Source organism: Fusarium venenatum, assembly GCF_020744135.1.
Source record: "Fusarium venenatum strain MPI-CAGE-CH-0201 chromosome Unknown EDB82scaffold_2, whole genome shotgun sequence".
Classification (NCBI taxonomy): Eukaryota; Fungi; Ascomycota; class Sordariomycetes; order Hypocreales; family Nectriaceae; genus Fusarium; species Fusarium venenatum.
The window spans coordinates 8765100-8782145 of NW_027072130.1; the positions used below are offsets into that span (position 1 = coordinate 8765100).

The following is a 17046-nucleotide window of genomic DNA, read 5'->3' on the forward strand; positions in this document are numbered from 1 at the left end:
CAACCGGTTGTGGTTTGTCCCGAATGAAATGCACCGGGTACTGAAGGACAGGACTGAGTACTCCGCTTTGTGTCTGGCGCTCAGATGTGGCGAGCTGAAATACCTTTCTCTCCCTGCAGAGGACCCGCAGACCAGACGCCACCAACAAGAGACATTGCAGAAAGACAAGATAAAAGAAACAAAACCACCACTATCCACCAATAGTGGAGTGCTGGAATACATGTCTCTCCTTGCAGAGAACCAACAAAGCAGACGCCACCAACAAAGAAATATTGCAAGAATGAAATTAAAACAGCCTGTTTTTAATCACTAGGGATACGAGATGGTCGTCCCCTTTTACGCTTAAAAAGTCGACGGTCGCCATGGACAATCACGCAGGCTTTAGCAACACGCCCGCTCCCAGTATCTCACCTTTGAACCAATTCTTGAAGAAGCATGAAAGCTTTCATTTTCGTCGCCGCTCTCTTGACAGCAGCGGAAGCTGTGTTGGCGAAGGACCTAGTCGCGGTAGAGGCACCGGCAGACACATGGTGTATCACATACCTGTCTACCTACCTTGCTACGGTCACAAACCAAGGTGACCTTTTGCCGTCGGATGCATCAGGCAATGATGGACCAGATGCACAGAATTCTGGTCGGCTCCCCTTTGCGCCATCTCTTCACCCTACTTTTAGACGAAACACTTCGATATCCGTCACAAGATCCGCTATGAGTATGTAATCCTTGAATCGCGCGTTGGAAAGTACTCACTTTGTAACAGGTACGGACGTTCGAGATACGCTGGGTCCGGAAAGCTCGCTTTCTACTTCAGTAGTGATCAATACTGTTGATACGTCTCCCGTTAACTCTGAGTCCTCCAATTTGGACGTCGACCCAACCGCCGCACAGTCAAGTTATGGAGTTTCAACAATCACCGATGGTCTCTCTACGATGGCGACCTCTACAGTTGATGCAGAAGCTACTTCGACGTCCACTGATATCATCGAACCTGCTGGACGGATAGTCATCTTCCTTATTCAAACCACCGATAACGAAAAACGAGCTATCTATAGACGAGTAATCAGCGGGTTTATTGGAATGGATAATCCTAGTGTATGCACATTCGCAACTACTTTCAATCTCGCCGAAGGTCAGCTATTTGCTGACGGCGTGCCTATCTATTACTCTGGCGAGGACTATAAGGAGCTATCCGCGCAAGGCCGTCCTCCCAGGGGCAGTATTACGTCGGGATTCGCAGACTCTGGTGGTACACTTACATTCAGGAACTCGGGGCTACCAAACGGTGAAGCAGACTTCTGTCAAGGTGCGGACGGCCAGGTCTATATCACCTTTACCACTGGACCATCGGGGTGCGTGCCTGTCAACTTAGCGGCTTATAATGGTATGCATAGTGGCTTTCTGATTTGTGTTAAAGCCGGATACTAAATATCTCTGCAGTTGAGCAATGCCAGGACGGTAGACTGATTGATCTCGATGACTTGACTTCAAGTGTATCTGGAACTGCCATTACGACGGCAGATCAAAGTCTCTCCACTCCATCAACTTTCGGGGAGCTCCCGGAGTCTACCGATCTCGTTCCATCTCAGTCAATTATTCTATCTTCACAGACATCTGAATTTGAGGCATCTGCTACAAGGTTATCCCATGTCATTGAGTCATCCACCCAGGAGTCAGGGGACGCAAGTAGTCAAGAGACATCTGCCCTCACTGCTAGAGAAGATCTCGAAACGCTTTCAAGTGTATCGACCGCGTCTGGCGATCCAGCCTCTGAGCCTACATCTGCTTCGATGCCACAGCTTTCATCAGAGACATCCGATCTATTGGACTCCACTACCACTGAAGCTGAAACGACAACGGCAGAGATTACCACCACGGCTGAACTAACAACAACTACCGAGGCCGCCGCTGAGCCTACACCTCAATTTGCCTGCGGCGATCCCGGATATGACACCACATACACGTATAATAGTGTCACCTTTGACCTGCAATGCGCAAGGGGCTGGAGCTACTATCCACTGGAAGATGGTAATGCTGCAAGTTTTGGCGAGTGCATAAGGCGTTGCGCAGTGAACACCGGTTGTAATGGTATTGTTTGGATTCGTTCGTCCCTATCTTGTATTCTAACAAGGGGTGTAACTGCTGCCGAGTCAGATGACCGATGGGATGTTGCTCCAGTAGCCTCCCGATCTTGAACAGGGGTAGCAATGGAGGGAAGATTGGAATTTCATTTGTAATACAAGTTCAGTTCGTTACGATTTCAATGTTTTCCGATTGAAATACTCTATGCCTACTATCAACAAATAAAAATGCTTCTGAGACTATGATAGGATTGAAGTATAGAATCTAGAGCCGTCTGATAAATCCTACTATCTTTTGTTTTCTACGTAGCCACCCTTTACCATCGCTGGCTTAGTCGTCAAGGCTCGAACAGCGATGCTGCTGCATTGGATAGCTTATTGACCTCTTCGTTAGTAGGAACGTCGGTGTATCCTGGCACCCAGCGTATGTATGCGCCTCTATACAACGCCGCTATAGTAGGAGCATGCCGTTATACACCATACAATTCACATGATCTCTACATGGACATGGAACTTGCGGTCATTTGTGGATCTTAGTCCACAATTGGCCGCGCTTGTGGTGGAATTCTGCAAGCCATGGTCCACAATAGCCCGCAATGAAAACACACTGAGGCGGAAAATATATAAGAACAAAATCTCGCATTAAAGATATTGGAATTACTTCCATTTATGGCCTATTGTTGTATTTAACTGAACCTGATATTCCACTCTTCGCAGATATACATGACAGCTCTGAGATGTCTACATTCACATACAGGCCAGTCCTACTAACAAAGCGACTTCATACGCAGGTGTACGACTCAATTCATCCCTCTAATCCTTCGCTCTCCCAAGCTGGCAAGACAGTACTTGTTACTGGAGGTTCAGATGGTATCGGCCTCTCCATCGCCAAATATTTTGGTCTAGCAAAGGCAGATAAAGTCATCATCACCGGAAGAACACGCGAAAAACTTGATACTGCGATAGAAAAACTTGTGCAGGGGCATATGGAAAGTTCAGGCTATTGCATCACAACCAAGTTCGAAGGGCGAGTGTGTCAACTGTCTGACTCTGACAGTATCAACAGTCTTTTTGACGCTTTGTCTGTTGAAGGTGTTCACGTGGATGTTCTGGTACTGAATGCCGCCTTCAATGTTGCTGGTACACTATCGGCTCAAGGCTATGAGAAGACGTGGGAGCAGTTCGTGGTCAATACTCGTGCGTCGCACCAGCTCTACGACCGTGTCCTTCAGCAAAGTACCCAAGAAGAAAAGAAGGTAGGTTCATTGTCGTATGAGGACAGAGAGTTTTGTTAACCATTTTTGTGAATCCAGTACTGCATCATCAATGTGTCAACGGGTGCGATCCATGACTTTGGCAGTCCAAGAGACTTGTCTTCTTACTCCTTGACCAAGGCGGCTGGAACAATGTTGATGCAGAAACTTGCAGATGAGACAAACCCGTCGAGAACTCAGATCATTAGTTTCCACCCAGGTGCGGTCCTCACAGCCCAGGCTAGAGACAAGGGCATGACGGAAAATATGATGAACTGGGACGATGGTAAGCTATGACGGGCCAAGACAAATGTTATAAACCGAACTGACAGTAATCAGTCAGCCTCCCCGGCGCGTTTGCGGTTTGGTGTGCTTCTCCTAAAGCTTCTTTCTTGCACGGACGGTTTGTATGGGGAGCTTGGGATGTCGATGAACTAAGTAACGGAGCAATTAAGGATAAGCTTGAGAAAGATAGTAACTTCCTCCGCATCGGCGTCCATGGTTTATAGTTAACCACGATGTATACACTAGGCCATTTCTTTTAGGTATTGTCTATCACAGATGCATATCGCCCCATCTTCTCAGCCTTTGTCTATCTTGACCAAGCCACTCATTTAAATTCTTAAGTCCTTTTCCTGCTACATGCAGTAGAATATCTATATCGTCCAAGTCGCTGGGAGAAGCATTATCCAGGTCTTTATCTAATCTCAACATGTTGGCAGGCAGTGAGAAAACGCTAGTGTTATCACGCACTATCCGCCACTCTACATCTGACTGAGCCTCCCAGAGGCGTCTTTGGGCAGTGAACCATAGGTCATGATGACATCGGATACCTGCGGGCCAAAGTCCTCGAAGGTAGGTGTAAGTACCGGTGACGAGTTCTACACATATAAGTGTACGACGAATGGACTCTTGTTTCACCCACAATTCCCAAGTCGTATTTCCAGGGGCATGATCGTTATGAGGTGGCTGTGATATCTGTAGCCGTAGTGCCCACGACTGAAGCACGATGTTATCGCGTTCGGCCTGTGCCTGTTGACTTATGCTACCCTGAGTGAACAGTCTTATGCACTGGTAAACAAGAAGTGCTTGTAAGGGAGCTAATATATCCATCTCGACCGAACCGCTGCTCAATGATCCCGATTGCATGGTTTGAAGCAATTGCGAGGCGCGATGTGCTATCTCGGCGTTTACAAATCGTACGTTGGAGTGATTGCGTACGGCATGTAAGGCACTCATTGCAAAAGCATCTCTCAAGAAATTGGATGCAAGGGTTTGCGAGGGATGAATAAAAACATTGGTGCCAACCTCTGCAAACGATTTCGCTTGCAAAGATAACAAGTTGGCGCAGAATTCTGCACGGGCTATAAAGTCTTGTTGAGTCTCGGATGCTTGTGATAGAAGCAGCCCACAAGACTGAGTGGGCACCGACATGGTAAATGATATCATGTCTTCGTTAATTGGGGGGACAAATAATGCCAGATCCAACGAGGGACTTGAAATGGGATTGGGTGTCGAGACGGCTGTGAAAGTGGGATAGGTGCATTCTGTATCTTTGGCCATACACCGACTGCACCGAGGGAGACTGAGATTACAACGACGTTTGGTGCGGACACAAGCGCTGCATGATTTCCGTCTCAGAGATTGACGCATGCTGATGAAGAAAAAGATAGAATGGTAAGCTGAAATTGTTAGATTGATGGTGGTATCGAAGGACTGAGTTTGATCCACTTTTGTCTGCAGGCTAAATTAGTTAGTAGAAGCGAATTGTGATGCCTGAGGCATGATAGCCAAAGAAATCAATACTATACTTATTAATTATAACTTATATATCTGCTTATACCAAATGTCAACTTAGATGACTTCCTCCACTCTAAGCCCCATCAGCAGGAGACAAACAGCTTGTCGAGAGAAACTGTGAGGGAAATTCTCCATGATGTTCATCTCAAACAGGACCAAGGTATATCCGACTCGACATTTATAATGTTATATGGAGTATCTGAAACCTGGTTGAGCCTCGTGTCCCAGACTACTTGACTTGCTAACCTGATGCAAGCGGCGAAACATGACAGCAAAGAGGACAAGTCCTGGGTGTATGAACATATTGAGAGGCATAAAGGGTTACTGGAGCATATGATCTGCTCTTTTGCTATGATTAGAGCTACTACCAGTACTTCTATCGACTGTAACCATCTTGTTGACATTTCGCAAGAGGGTCAGCCTACCGCGTGATTTCACCTGGTTCTAGCGCTGAATCGCGCTCTTATCATTTTCTTCTACCGTCGTATCTACAACGTCCATCCGTATATTTTTCAGCAACATTTTAACGTCGTTGCACAAGGTCTCTAGTAGTTCGAATCATGTTGTAAGAAAGAAGGGCAAGGCGGGCCAGGATCTCCATGGTCCGCTGTTATGGCTTGTTTTGAAACAATGACGAAGAAATGCCGAATTTACTTCGAGAATTGGTTCGACCGAGCTTTCGCTCGTACAGGGTTCACAAGACTTCTTACAGCGAAGAAGTGCATGCAAGAAGTATGGGAAAAACTAGATCGCTCTCAATTAAGCGACAATGAAATGATGCAACGATACTGGACATGATGCAAATCTCGGAGGAGCAAGATTTATACATGCTACTGTCTTAGCAGCTGATGATATATTTAGTTAAGAGCAGTTAACTATTCTTGCTATTTGCAAAAATGAAGGACTATTACAGATGGGCGAGGCGTCCTAGAAGCTCATCACTGGCACCCGGGCTCATCAAATGCTATTGCACTTTTACCGGCAGTTCTTACCGAGTAGTCACTTCGTTCGTATCATAACATTTACGACAATCTACGCTTTGCAGAATAGCATCTCGTGCTATTTCGTCCTGGGAACTGCTACGTATTCTGGTTTGTAGATACCTTTGCCTCCATATGGCGAAGGATGATTGCAGATTGAGCCACGGTTTCTGCCAATTTTCCACAAAGGGGGGGGGATTCGTTAGCTCGCTTCTCCTAACACTACTCTTAGGTTCGTCATGGGATGCTTTGTAAGACATCAAACGAGCTCAGGAATAAAGTTGGCGTCGCGTCCGGAGTTTGTCTACCCCTGCTGATCCATCATAAACGACCCCCGGATAGGTCTGTCTATCCAGCCGTCATTTTATCATTCATAGCCCTATTACACCAGGATCACTGGCTTCTTCTGCTTTTTCCAGATCAAGTTATACAGAAGAGTTTTGTATTTTGACTTACATTTCATCGTTCAATTGACTTGACTTTTTTCAGTTCAACCACGTCTCACAGTGTTCTTGTATTGTGTGAAAATAAGGTTGCTAAGAGCCTTATCTTTCGTGACGAGGCTGCGTCATACAAGCTACTAGACTTTAAGGAACACCCAAATCAAGTTCAGTTCAATGCCAAGGATTTATGGGATAGCCGTTTGTAGTTTAGAAACTTTTCGTGAGAAGCAAAAGATCTGCCGAGGTTCATAGCCGCTCATTGAGCATGCAACTAGTTTGAGAAACTTTAATTTCTAAACGGGTGGAGACTCAGGAACTGATCGGCTATCTGTGTGTAACAATCAGAAACTGACAAATACGACGTCTTACGTAAATTAACCGAGTGGGATCTTTGGATATACGGATCTAGCGGGCCTGGTGGGATGCTTGTCAGGGAATAGAGCTTGGTTCGCCGTCATATAAACTTTATTTAACAACCAAATGGACCACGGTTAGACGAATGATAACCGGTATATGTTCAAGGTCGAAACATTTAAATACACTAGTATTTCCAGATCAATTCGATAGTTGGTCTATTGGTATTGTATCAACTGTTTATCTCCCCGCCCCGTAACCTTATCTGTTTTAAAATGCAGTTATCATTTTTCATCGCCATGATGGCTATTACATTCTGTGATGCCGTTCATGTCTTTAAGTCTGCCTCGGTTTCGACAACGACCTCTTTGCAAGCAGTCGTCACACCTCTACCCTGCAAACGCGTAACACCTGAGCCATGCGACCTAGAAACCCAGGAGATGTTCAACAGATTCGCTTATGCCTTTATCTACGAGAAGAACTTAACCAAATCGTTTGAGTACATTGCTTTTGACTATATTGTAAAGCGTCCTTCTTCTCTATCTTTGCCATATAAACTCAATATTCTCATAGAATCATAATCCTTTCGCCAAAAATGGATCTGCTGCCGCGTTGGATATACTTGGCCCGGTCTGGGAGAACACCACTATTCTGCCCTTTCGAACTCGGTTCCAGGATAACATGGGCTGGTTGAATTATAATGCTTCCGGTATCGGTGCGGTAGTTGATCGATTCAGATGGGAGGGTGGCTGCATAGTTGAACACGTAAGTGAACTTTAGCTGTCTATATTTTACAAATTAATTACTAATGTCTTTAGTGGGACGTAGGAGAGATATATCCTTCTTGTGGCAGCTCAAGTGATATCAATAAGTAATTGGAATTTTAATAGTAAAGTTATTTATTACTAGATTTATATGAAGACATATATGCGGTTTTATATGCTGCAATGTTACTCCTGGTCGTGCTTGCAACAGGCGTTAACTGGAATAAAAACCGGAAATAAGTGATGATCCTATTAGCAGAGAATAAGAATAGCCGTGAAGGTGTCACGGGTCTGGCTCGGTATACAGGTGAACGGGGAATGCTTTAGGCAGAATCGGGTCTATTACTACGGATAGGCACTGCAGGCAGATCAGGCTCTTTTACTAAGATATAGCTCAAGGAGCTTTATTTAAGATCTATTTAGTTAATAATCATTTTTCTATAGATAATATATTACTATATAATTTGCCTTTCTCCTCTGGGGTATAAGGTAGGCTACTTTAGTCTCAGGATAAAACAATTATCTTAAAATTCTATTATCAAACTTATACTAAGATATTAAAATTTTACACTATATTTTAAACTAAGGAATAATTTTAATACTCTCATAATATCAAATTTCTATTTTTATCATAATAGGTATTCTCTCTATCCCTCTTAGACTTAATATATATACTTTCATATGGAATAGCTAATTAGCTCTATAATTATTTTACATTAGCATTTAAAATCACATTATTGCGCTATAAGGTTTTACGTCTTCTTAAAACACTGGAAGCGAGGTACAGGATGGCACGACTGACACTCTCTTATTTGAGATTCTTATCATCTATCTCAACACCTAACGCAATCATGAGCCTATTCGAATGTGCAAACCACCCAGCTACCTCTATAATCTCCACAATCTGTTCCTCCTCGTATCCGATATCCTTTAATTCATTCAACTGCTGCCTTCCCACTTCCCTCGGCTTGGAAGCCAAAAGTTCCGAAAATGCCGCCAAAGTCTTGTGCTTATCGCTCAAGTCTCCCACGAGGTGCCAATCCAGTGCAATCTTCTTGGCTCTCACCTTTGCCGCGGTATCCTTGCCTAGCGCAGCCGAGAGGCCATGCGTGTGATGTGTTTGACAAAAGCCGCACCCGTTGGCATGGCTGACTACGACTGCAATGATCTCACGGTCAACGTCGTCCAGCTTGGTCGTGTTTTCCGAAAATAGATCCTCATAGTGGGTGACGAAACGGCGAAGGGTGTCGGGATTAAGTGCTAAGGCTCTAGTCCAGTTATCATTGTGGTGAGCTTTGATAATTTGTTGAGTTTCCTTCGGTAGACTGGTTATGTCTGGAACTTGAAGACGGGAAATGGAACGGATACTGGAGAAATGAAGGCCAGCGCGGAGGTATGGTGAGCTGCGAGGAACAGTCCTCGTGAGGTTGGTAAGAAACATGGCTCCGATATGAACTTATTGAGACAAATAGGTTTGGCATTAAATGTCCGGGGAATTATTTTGGCAATAGACGGGCAGCAGGTATTTTTGTAGTATTGGTGGGATGACGACATATCGCCCAAAATCACATCAACTTATTCCCGCGAGTTGGCGTGATACTGATCTACACATGAAAGAAAAAAAAGCTTCAACAAGGAAAAGGTACCTCATTAATTTTGGGAACCATCATGGAATCATATCGGAATCCGAAAGGTTTGTTGCAGAAATTGGTGTTATGGCCTATGAAACCTTTGTCAACTGATTACTTTTCCACCCGGGAAGAAGACATTGGTGTTTACACATTTCCCGCTGTGCCAGAACGAAAGAGATCTTCAATAAGTCGCAAAGCCTCCTCATATAATTCTTAAACAGCCAGATTCCACTTAATCCTTGATGGTGTTTGGCTTTTGGCCAGAGGAATTGTTCCACGCTGTACTGCCCAGTTTTGTAGAACATGCCCAGGGCCCAACCCATTTCGGCGGACGATCTCCTTCACGTCAGGCTTATCTAAAAGAAGAACGCCACGAGATTTGAAATGTCGCTCGGGTCCATCCGTACGATATGGCTTCGGCGCCAAGGGTCTGAAGATCGTGGCCAGGATACCTTGCGCCTTCATGAACTCATGAAATAAGTGTTTGGGCACCATGGATGCGCTTCAGTTTGGGCACACGAGATAGGCAAATCGTCCTGAGACGTATATGGTAGTATTCCCTCAAGATTCTTAATCTCGAAATTGAACAATTTTACTGCATGCTATTTGCCGTTTTTGGCGAGATTCTTCACAGTGAGCAAAGTCAGAACAAAATCTACTTCCGCCGCATCAAGTGTGGCCAATGATCTAGAAGAAGTTTTAGAATCCGGCAAGATAGAGGATGACATCAGCTCTGGAGCTGGTGAGTAGAAAGCGACCTCTTGGAAAGGTGTGAAAGGACGCATCGGCCAGGAAACAACCTGAAGAAGGAAGCATGGTTGACAGACACATGCATGCTTCTATTAGTTCAATTGGTATAAGATAAGTTGTTTGTCAAGTATAAAAATAACCTCCTGTCATTTGCTGCAGCGTATGGTCATGGTAAACGATTGGAGCTTTCCATTACCTCCTGGTGCAGGGTAATCTGATTCGCAGACTTGCCAGCAGGCTCAAAGCCGAAATCCTCAAAAAAAAAAAAAAAAAACGTTCCTCATACTGCGAGATCCGGGTGCTTTAAATGACATGATAAGTTTTGTAGATTGACTCTGTTCGGATTGACCATGGAAAATAGCTGGGAGATAAGTATAGCTCCTTGTAATTATGACTTCCATGTTGGTCTTTTACTCTGCTCTTTGCGAAACCATATCTGATCCACAAAGATACCTCGCATCGCGTTTTCCATCTGCCTGGATACTTTCCTCTTCAGATCCTAGCTAAAGATGTCCGATCGTAGATACTTCTGTAATTAACCACGCTATAAGAGTCAATATTCTTGCCACCTGTTCTTTATCCATAAGATAATTACTAGGCATCGTACAGCTTTGCCAAAATGTCGCCTTCGTAGGCTTCCTCGAGGGTATAATCAAGACCATTGTTTCGATCTATACCCACGTATTTAAATGCCTCTACTACAGCCTCTATCCTGAATCCCATATCAACAAATCGTTGGACCAGATCACGGCTGTACCCTCCGTAGTCATTCTCAATAATAGAGGCACCTGCGAACTTAACAGCCCATTCCCGAGCCTTTTGGTCAAATCTAGCGCGGTCTTCCTCGAACATTTTCAGTGCCTCAGAGTTTTGAGGAGACATGAGGTCGGGTTCCTTGAGTAGTTTCATTGTCGAATCCAAGGTGCTTTTAATAGTGTCGGTTGGGTTCCATGAGCCAAGAGAATCAACCTCGACCTCACCCTAGCATTGTCAGTTTTGTCGTCGCAAGCAAACATTTGACCACTCTATATTCCATGAGTACTCACTGTTTCCTTATTGATATTAGGATGCCATATCATGGTATTGAACTTTACGAAGGGCCTCCTGAACGGATACATCTCGGGGATCTTTAGATCGATTGTGTAAGCCCCTCCAGAGTACGGCAATCCCGAGGGCATTCGTAGAGAAGCTTCAAGATGCAATATACCAGCTCCGTCATATGGTCGGACTTCATAATCAGTGCTGTTTTCAAGGTCAGAAAGCTCTTTAGCAACTCTTCTTTCTAGCGCAGTTGCCATTTGAAAGTAATTGTAAATAGAAAGGGTTTTAAATATAAAATAACAAAAGGGAAGGAAAATAACGAACTACAGGGGAAACAAAAGTAAAAAGATGATACGGGAGATAATAAGTAGCTATTAAATAGTAGAGTTGAGCGCCATAGCGAAGTAAAACATGCAAGGAAGAGTCTGGACCTGTAGCTACAGCTGTCGCATCAATAGTCTGAGAATCACTGCCAATGAGAGCATCTGACTACGCGCCTGAGGAAGCATTGTGCAGAGCCAATTTTCCAATTGAGCTAGTGTAGCCTAGAAGAGGCTAAAGTAGACACTTGCAGATTGTGGCTGTTCCAGGCCCTGAAATTAACGACTTGAGAATATCCCTGCTTAACACGAACCAATCCTTGTACGACTTCCAGATCACTCACTACCTTTATTGGGTATTGGAAATTATTAATATATTGGTAGCGAGACAAACTCTATACATGCCTAAGGGCTCAGGCCACTACTTTCAACACAACTCAGAGTTTCGAAGTCAGGCCATACTCCCAAAAGCCAATACTAAATGCATATCTCGGTCTGATAGTAGCAGTCTAAGATTGGCTGCTCGACCAGATAATAAACCTACCCCAGCCTTATTATTCTAGTCATATACCCTTCAGTACTGATCTCAAGATCTCTGCATAGAGAACCGTTTATTAGTCTGATAACCGACTACCCTTCTAGAAGAGTTCCTACGTGCTAGCCTTGGTTATTCGTCCCAATTCGGCATAATCTCTACTACAGTTAAATGTCTGTTGCAGACTTCTTCTTGAAGACCGCTAACCCAACATGTCCATGCGCATGACGTAGGATGTAGTAAATACGTCAGACCTAAGGCGTTCGCATGCCAGCTTCTCTGCCTAACATAGCTACTCTCTGCTAGCTTGAGTATTGTCTCAACAGAAATATCACCTTTACCTAATGACCTCTCATGGAAGAAAGCCCCACAAGCCCGTCAAAGCCTCATGTGTTCTTTCCCATGATAGATAGGAGCAACCAGCCACTTTCGCTGTTTAAACAACAACTTCAGTTCTATTTCTTAGCCCTATCTACAATAGGAAGCCACTGATTATTCGCGTTTGCAAGCTAATACATTGAGGTCTTGCGACAACGTCAGATTGTATACTAGGGTTCGTCTTTACAGCCTTGTGACCTAGACTCATCTCGCCAAGATGTCATAGGATTATAAATCTAGCTGCAGAACTGTCCACATCCTCAGGCTTCCTTTAACACACGCATCTACTCTCAGCTCGCAGCTCAGCCCATCCCACGTGGGCTTACCCCAACAGTCTACCGGCATATGTCAACTCTTCACACTCGGTATTGACACTCGGTAGCTGGACCGGACCTTAGATTGGCCCTCATCTTATCGTTTAAGCTATTTCTCCGATCGGAAAGGGCCTATCATTATAGAAGTTATTTCCATAAAAGGAAGTCAATTCGAGCGGACCCGGTGCAACCCGGCGCCCGGTCCCATAAAACCATCACCAGACGTCTCGCAAGCTAAACCCAATTCTTAAAGGCGGCTCAAAAAAACAGATTTTGCTGTAGAATTTCAGTCTTTTAACATATGAACTTTTCCATATTCTGATTGACATGTGTCAGTGACATCTGCGTCATCGGGGTCCGCGGTCAGTCACCGTATCAAAAAATGTTGATATTCGATTGCGAAAACCCGACGGATTTTTTATCGTATGTTCCGCTCGTGTGACGATTACACGTTGTTCGTCAGCCTAGTCTCTATGGAACACTTAAAGAGCATGGGAAGTCATCGTGAAGATGCGCTGTAAGAGTTTTTGCATGACACGTGATCGCGACTTTTTATGATATTCGTCTTACTCAATATGGATCCTAAAGGAGACTCGACCTCAAGCATTTCGGAGACAAAATACCCCCGGCGATTCAGAAAGCTCGTTATAGGTCTACGAGTGTTTGCTCTAGCAGTTACAATCGCTGGTATTGTGGTCGCAGCTATCGCCGCCCAGAGGAGTCCTATCGCCATTGGCATTCTAGGACCAGTAGTAAGTCATACCATATACTATTACTCAATTTTGGCTAACAAGCCAGTTTGTAACGACACTCTCCTGGTCACTTGTAGAGTTTCACTGCTCCGTGGTCAGACAACTCCCGACTATCCGCCCATCGTTCGGCTTCGTTATCGACTGCATTATCGCCCTCGGATCGTTGGTTTCTATTATATGGCTTGGAGTATATCAACCTTGGTGGAGCCTGGAAGATGCCGCTTTAGGAAGCAACCTCGGACCGTTGGCTGCGGAGACATTGCTTAAAGTTGCTCTGGGTCTTGGTTGTGTATCGGCGTGAGTTACATATACTTTTGACCAACATTTAATCATGAGACTGATCTAAATATGGGTTAGGTTCATCGAGATTGTGCTTTGCATTACATGGCTATTAGAGTAAACAGCCAGCTGCTCTATATCTTCAGAACGTTTGTGAAGTAATAGTCTAGGACATTAACCGGAAGCAAGTAGTACTAGTAATGCAGTTAATATATGCCGCTTATAATTATAATAGTCTCGTCAAGCAAATTGTATGGCATTTAGAGGCTAAATCTCGATTGAGAGCCAAGTCGGAGTCTGCACAACCGTCACTGTTCACTGTTTTGCTTTCACTTGAGAAGCCTAAATTGCCTGAAGATGGCGTTTTCTCGAGTGATCAGGCCAATTTTAGCGACCAAGTCCAGGATCTGGCTGGCCTTCGTGTTTGGCTTATACTCGGCTCAACTGATACGCCTGTCTCAACAGATCATCGCAAAAACTTGGAACATATTTGCAAAGAATGGCTTAAACTAGGGCTGTTGGCCCAAGATGACGAGTCCAAGAAGCCAGACCTCATGCTTTGGGCGCAGGACGCATTGCCTCCCACGCCTGAGTTCACCACGTCGCTGGCCCTCATCCCAAATGTTGTCATCTGCCTGAATGCGCTGGATACCTATGACGGAGGAAGGGAGTGCAACGAGGTCGGATGGAGAGGTATTTTCGAGTTTATGCCACAACCGGAAGTTTTTCAATTGCTGACACGGTATGTTGCCCCCAGCTAATGAGTATTCCACGCAGGATTGGTCCAAGAAAACTAGCAAAGACTCTATCTCTCGCCTACAGTCGTTGCGTAGATGACTATGTCCCTCTGTCTCCTCCTTCCAGTCATCCAACGATCATACCTCGACCTCCGGTCTTTGGTCGACATTCGACGTCTCCGATTCTTTCGCATACGAAATTTAACAATACGAGCTATTACATAACAAAACCAGTGTCAGCATCGGCATCTGTCGAAGGTAGTAGAGCAGGAGAATCGCCAGTGCCTACAATAGCTACACAGAACTTGAGTGATACAGGCAGCGAGGCTCGCAAAGTACTCCTTGTTGAAGACAACCACATCAATCTGAAGATACTTGCTGCCTACATGAAGAAGCTAAACTTGGAATACGACACAGCTGTCAATGGAAAGGAAGCAGTAGAAAAGTATACGCAGTTACCGAAAGCCTTTATCTGCATTTTGCTCAACATCTCAATGCCGGTTATGAATGACTTTGAAGCTGCACGGCAAATCAGGGCATTCGAGAGTCGGGAGGGAATTAAGAGCGGTGTCCGGTTATTTGCAATATCCGGCCTTGCAACGGAAGAAACGCAGAAGGAGGCCAATAGAAGCCGCATCAACTTCTTTCTTCTGAAGCCAGTAAAACTTCAAGTGTTAGGGGAGATACTTAGAGGGGAGGGTATCTTAACTTCTGTAGATTCATGAGAAGACTAGAACGTGGCAGCCGCGTTGAGAAAGACACGTACTAATGCTATAATTAAGATAGAGAATATGCCTTCTAGCCAATCTTTCGAAGATGGATGTCAGTGTGGAGTGTTGAATTACGCCTAAAAACAGTGTTATGTCGCTAAAACCCATTATTTCATTACTCGTTTCTCTGGTGTGCCTTTTCGTTCATGCCGCCGCCTTACTCCATACCCAGACCTTAAATATATTAGAGAAAACAAGAGAGACAATTGTCCATGTGTTCCAGCTCGTGCGAGCATGATTATCCACTCTTGTGTGTTGAGTTGAGCTTAGCCCTCTTTTTAGCATATACCAAACCGCAAAAATTACAAAACGAGCCAGGTCCGAAAGGCCCTGTCCGCCATTTCGGTGTTTTTGTCGTATTGCAACTCCAGCACTGGCGGGAATTCTCCTGCGTGAGCCTCTTCTGTGATAGGTCATTAGTAAGGACCAGTAGGATATTTCCGAAGCCTTACCTCATGCAGTTTAGGTTTTGAACCACAGATGGTTTCTTTCCTATCATTTGGCTGCAGCGCCAAAGAAAGCTTATTTGCCACACTTGCCTGTGGAGAAGGCGGCATACGGGTCTTTGTACGTGTATTTTTCGAGGGGAGGTCGGCTAGGGAGGACGATATCGCTGATGTTTCGAATAAAGCAACCTCATAAAGAGGTTTTCCAATAGCTCGGAGATCTTGCACGTCGAATCGATCCTATCATAAGATTTCACGCTAGAGACATGGCTGCAAGCACCGCTATTGAAGGTAGACGTACAAGTAAGTCGCCGTCGCTGTGTTGAAGACAAGAACATGGAGAATTCTGCGATAACCTGAAACCGGTTTCTTGACTCTTGAATTGACAGCCGTATCTACAGGCCGGGACATTACCCGAACCAAGGTGAGGCTAGGTGAAAAAGACAGGCGACTCCATGGCCATTTCAGGATCAGCTGTGACTGTTGGCTGTGGTGGCTGTGGTTGTTGTGTGGTTATGTGGTTGGAGTTGTGGCTGTGGCTGGTGTGTTGCGACATGGAAATCAGCAAGTGCGATGATGCAAATAATCCTTGATCTTGAGAAGGCGGTCTTTGTTTGGGGATCAGAGTCACTTATACTGTCAAGATCGGTTACTCCATTCTCTTACTAGAAATAGACTATCCGGTAGAAAGACCCAGCCAAGGCTTTTCAGGGTCTCTGTCTATGGGGACAAAAGACCCTGAGCCCCCCACCAACCCATCACTAAAACAGGTTAACATGAATTATCATGGCTCCATCGCTGGCGTAAGCACCCTCTCAATAGAGGTTAGTTATTTGTAACTTTTATTATCTGTTCTTTCCTCATTGCTATACTATTAAATAACAGCCATCAGAGATTGTGTGACTTGCAAAGTTGTTGTTTTGACAATATGGAATACCATCTTGGAAACCACTACGTAGGTGGCAGCGTCAGTCAGCCTCAAATAACTTTGACCCCAGCTATCACTTGGAAGCTATCCTGGAAGGGTTCAGTGAGACCCCGACTCAGTACTTCAACAACCAATAATAGAGAACCAAGATAACGGAGTCACTCCGTAAGAGCCCCGAGGACAATGCAAATACAGTCGTAATCTTTGCATGATCCTTATGCACAGCATCAGACTTTATGTCAGTATATGCAACGCCATACTCAACCGAACTTCCAGTCACATGAACATGCTCGGTGAAATAGAATGTCTACCGCATCCTAACTGGGGTAGACAGAGATAATCAAGGCCTTAAAAATCCTTTTTAAATTCCTCCATTTCGAACTAATACATGTCAATGATATTTTACTTGAGTAGAAAATATACTTACTCCAATGTGAAAGAAGTAATAGTTACACTGGAAAGAACAGTAGCTCTTAAACTGAAGCTAACCCTA

The 17046-nt window shown here is 44.7% G+C and overlaps 7 protein-coding genes across 7 annotated transcripts; 4 read left to right on the plus strand and 3 right to left on the minus strand.

Moving 5' to 3' along the window:
* The first annotated feature begins 320 nt into the window (after positions 1-320).
* EDB82DRAFT_556961 (uncharacterized protein) lies at positions 321-2320 on the plus strand. The gene is made up of 3 exons (XM_025736465.2): positions 321-712; positions 761-1381; positions 1438-2320. Exons 1-3 carry the CDS (start codon positions 436-438, stop codon positions 2190-2192), a joined length of 1653 nt encoding a protein of 550 aa, XP_025587069.2. The 5' UTR covers positions 321-435; the 3' UTR covers positions 2193-2320.
* A 495-nt stretch (positions 2321-2815) lies between these two features.
* Positions 2816-3840, plus strand: EDB82DRAFT_556963 (uncharacterized protein; the record flags this gene model as incomplete). The annotated part of the gene is made up of 3 exons (XM_025736466.2): positions 2816-3334; positions 3392-3617; positions 3671-3840. 3 exons carry the CDS (start codon positions 2816-2818, stop codon positions 3838-3840), a joined length of 915 nt encoding a protein of 304 aa, XP_025587070.2.
* EDB82DRAFT_502280 (uncharacterized protein) lies at positions 3730-5025 on the minus strand. The gene has a single exon (XM_065608670.1). The coding sequence runs from the start codon at positions 4982-4984 to the stop codon at positions 3887-3889; it is 1098 nt and encodes a 365-aa protein (XP_065465112.1). The 5' UTR covers positions 4985-5025; the 3' UTR covers positions 3730-3886.
* A 1980-nt stretch (positions 5026-7005) lies between these two features.
* On the plus strand, positions 7006-7783 carry EDB82DRAFT_576085 (uncharacterized protein; the record flags this gene model as incomplete). Its single annotated transcript, XM_025736467.2, has 3 exons — positions 7006-7429; positions 7482-7673; positions 7727-7783. The coding sequence occupies exons 1-3, from the start codon at positions 7184-7186 to the stop codon at positions 7781-7783; spliced, it is 495 nt and encodes a 164-aa protein (XP_025587071.1). The 5' UTR covers positions 7006-7183.
* A 697-nt stretch (positions 7784-8480) lies between these two features.
* On the minus strand, positions 8481-9146 carry EDB82DRAFT_556970 (AhpD-like protein; the record flags this gene model as incomplete). Its single annotated transcript, XM_065609686.1, has 1 exon — positions 8481-9146. Exon 1 carries the CDS (start codon positions 9111-9113, stop codon positions 8481-8483), a length of 633 nt encoding a protein of 210 aa, XP_065465113.1. The 5' UTR covers positions 9114-9146.
* A 1288-nt stretch (positions 9147-10434) lies between these two features.
* On the minus strand, positions 10435-11389 carry EDB82DRAFT_462544 (putative ubiquitin carrier protein). Its single transcript, XM_065607882.1, has 2 exons — positions 11100-11389; positions 10435-11034 (listed from the first exon to the last, which is right to left on the minus strand). The coding sequence occupies exons 1-2, from the start codon at positions 11349-11351 to the stop codon at positions 10648-10650; spliced, it is 639 nt and encodes a 212-aa protein (XP_065465114.1). The 5' UTR covers positions 11352-11389; the 3' UTR covers positions 10435-10647.
* Positions 11390-13122: 1733 nt separating this feature from the next.
* EDB82DRAFT_502282 (uncharacterized protein) lies at positions 13123-13854 on the plus strand. The gene is made up of 3 exons (XM_065608671.1): positions 13123-13393; positions 13440-13690; positions 13751-13854. The coding sequence occupies exons 1-3, from the start codon at positions 13196-13198 to the stop codon at positions 13791-13793; spliced, it is 492 nt and encodes a 163-aa protein (XP_065465115.1). The 5' UTR covers positions 13123-13195; the 3' UTR covers positions 13794-13854.
* Positions 13855-17046: the final 3192 nt, after the last annotated feature.

Bases quoted from the DNA above. Each gene is read 5' to 3' on its own strand.
- EDB82DRAFT_502282 (XM_065608671.1), top strand. From the start codon at position 13,196: ATGATATTCGTCTTACTCAATATGGATCCTAAAGGAGACTCGACCTCA. The intron at 13,394-13,439 runs GTAAGTCATACC...CTAACAAGCCAG, and splicing joins TTGGCATTCTAGGACCAGTA to TTTGTAACGACACTCTCCTG. The intron at 13,691-13,750 runs GTGAGTTACATA...AATATGGGTTAG, and splicing joins GGTCTTGGTTGTGTATCGGC to GTTCATCGAGATTGTGCTTT.
- EDB82DRAFT_502280 (XM_065608670.1), bottom strand. From the start codon at position 4,984: ATGCGTCAATCTCTGAGACGGAAATCATGCAGCGCTTGTGTCCGCACC.
- EDB82DRAFT_556961 (XM_025736465.2), top strand. From the start codon at position 436: ATGAAAGCTTTCATTTTCGTCGCCGCTCTCTTGACAGCAGCGGAAGCT. The intron at 713-760 runs GTATGTAATCCT...ACTTTGTAACAG, and splicing joins CGTCACAAGATCCGCTATGA to GTACGGACGTTCGAGATACG. The intron at 1,382-1,437 runs GTATGCATAGTG...ATATCTCTGCAG, and splicing joins CAACTTAGCGGCTTATAATG to TTGAGCAATGCCAGGACGGT.
- EDB82DRAFT_462544 (XM_065607882.1), bottom strand. From the start codon at position 11,351: ATGGCAACTGCGCTAGAAAGAAGAGTTGCTAAAGAGCTTTCTGACCTT. The intron at 11,035-11,099 runs GTGAGTACTCAT...TGACAATGCTAG, and splicing joins CTAATATCAATAAGGAAACA to GGTGAGGTCGAGGTTGATTC.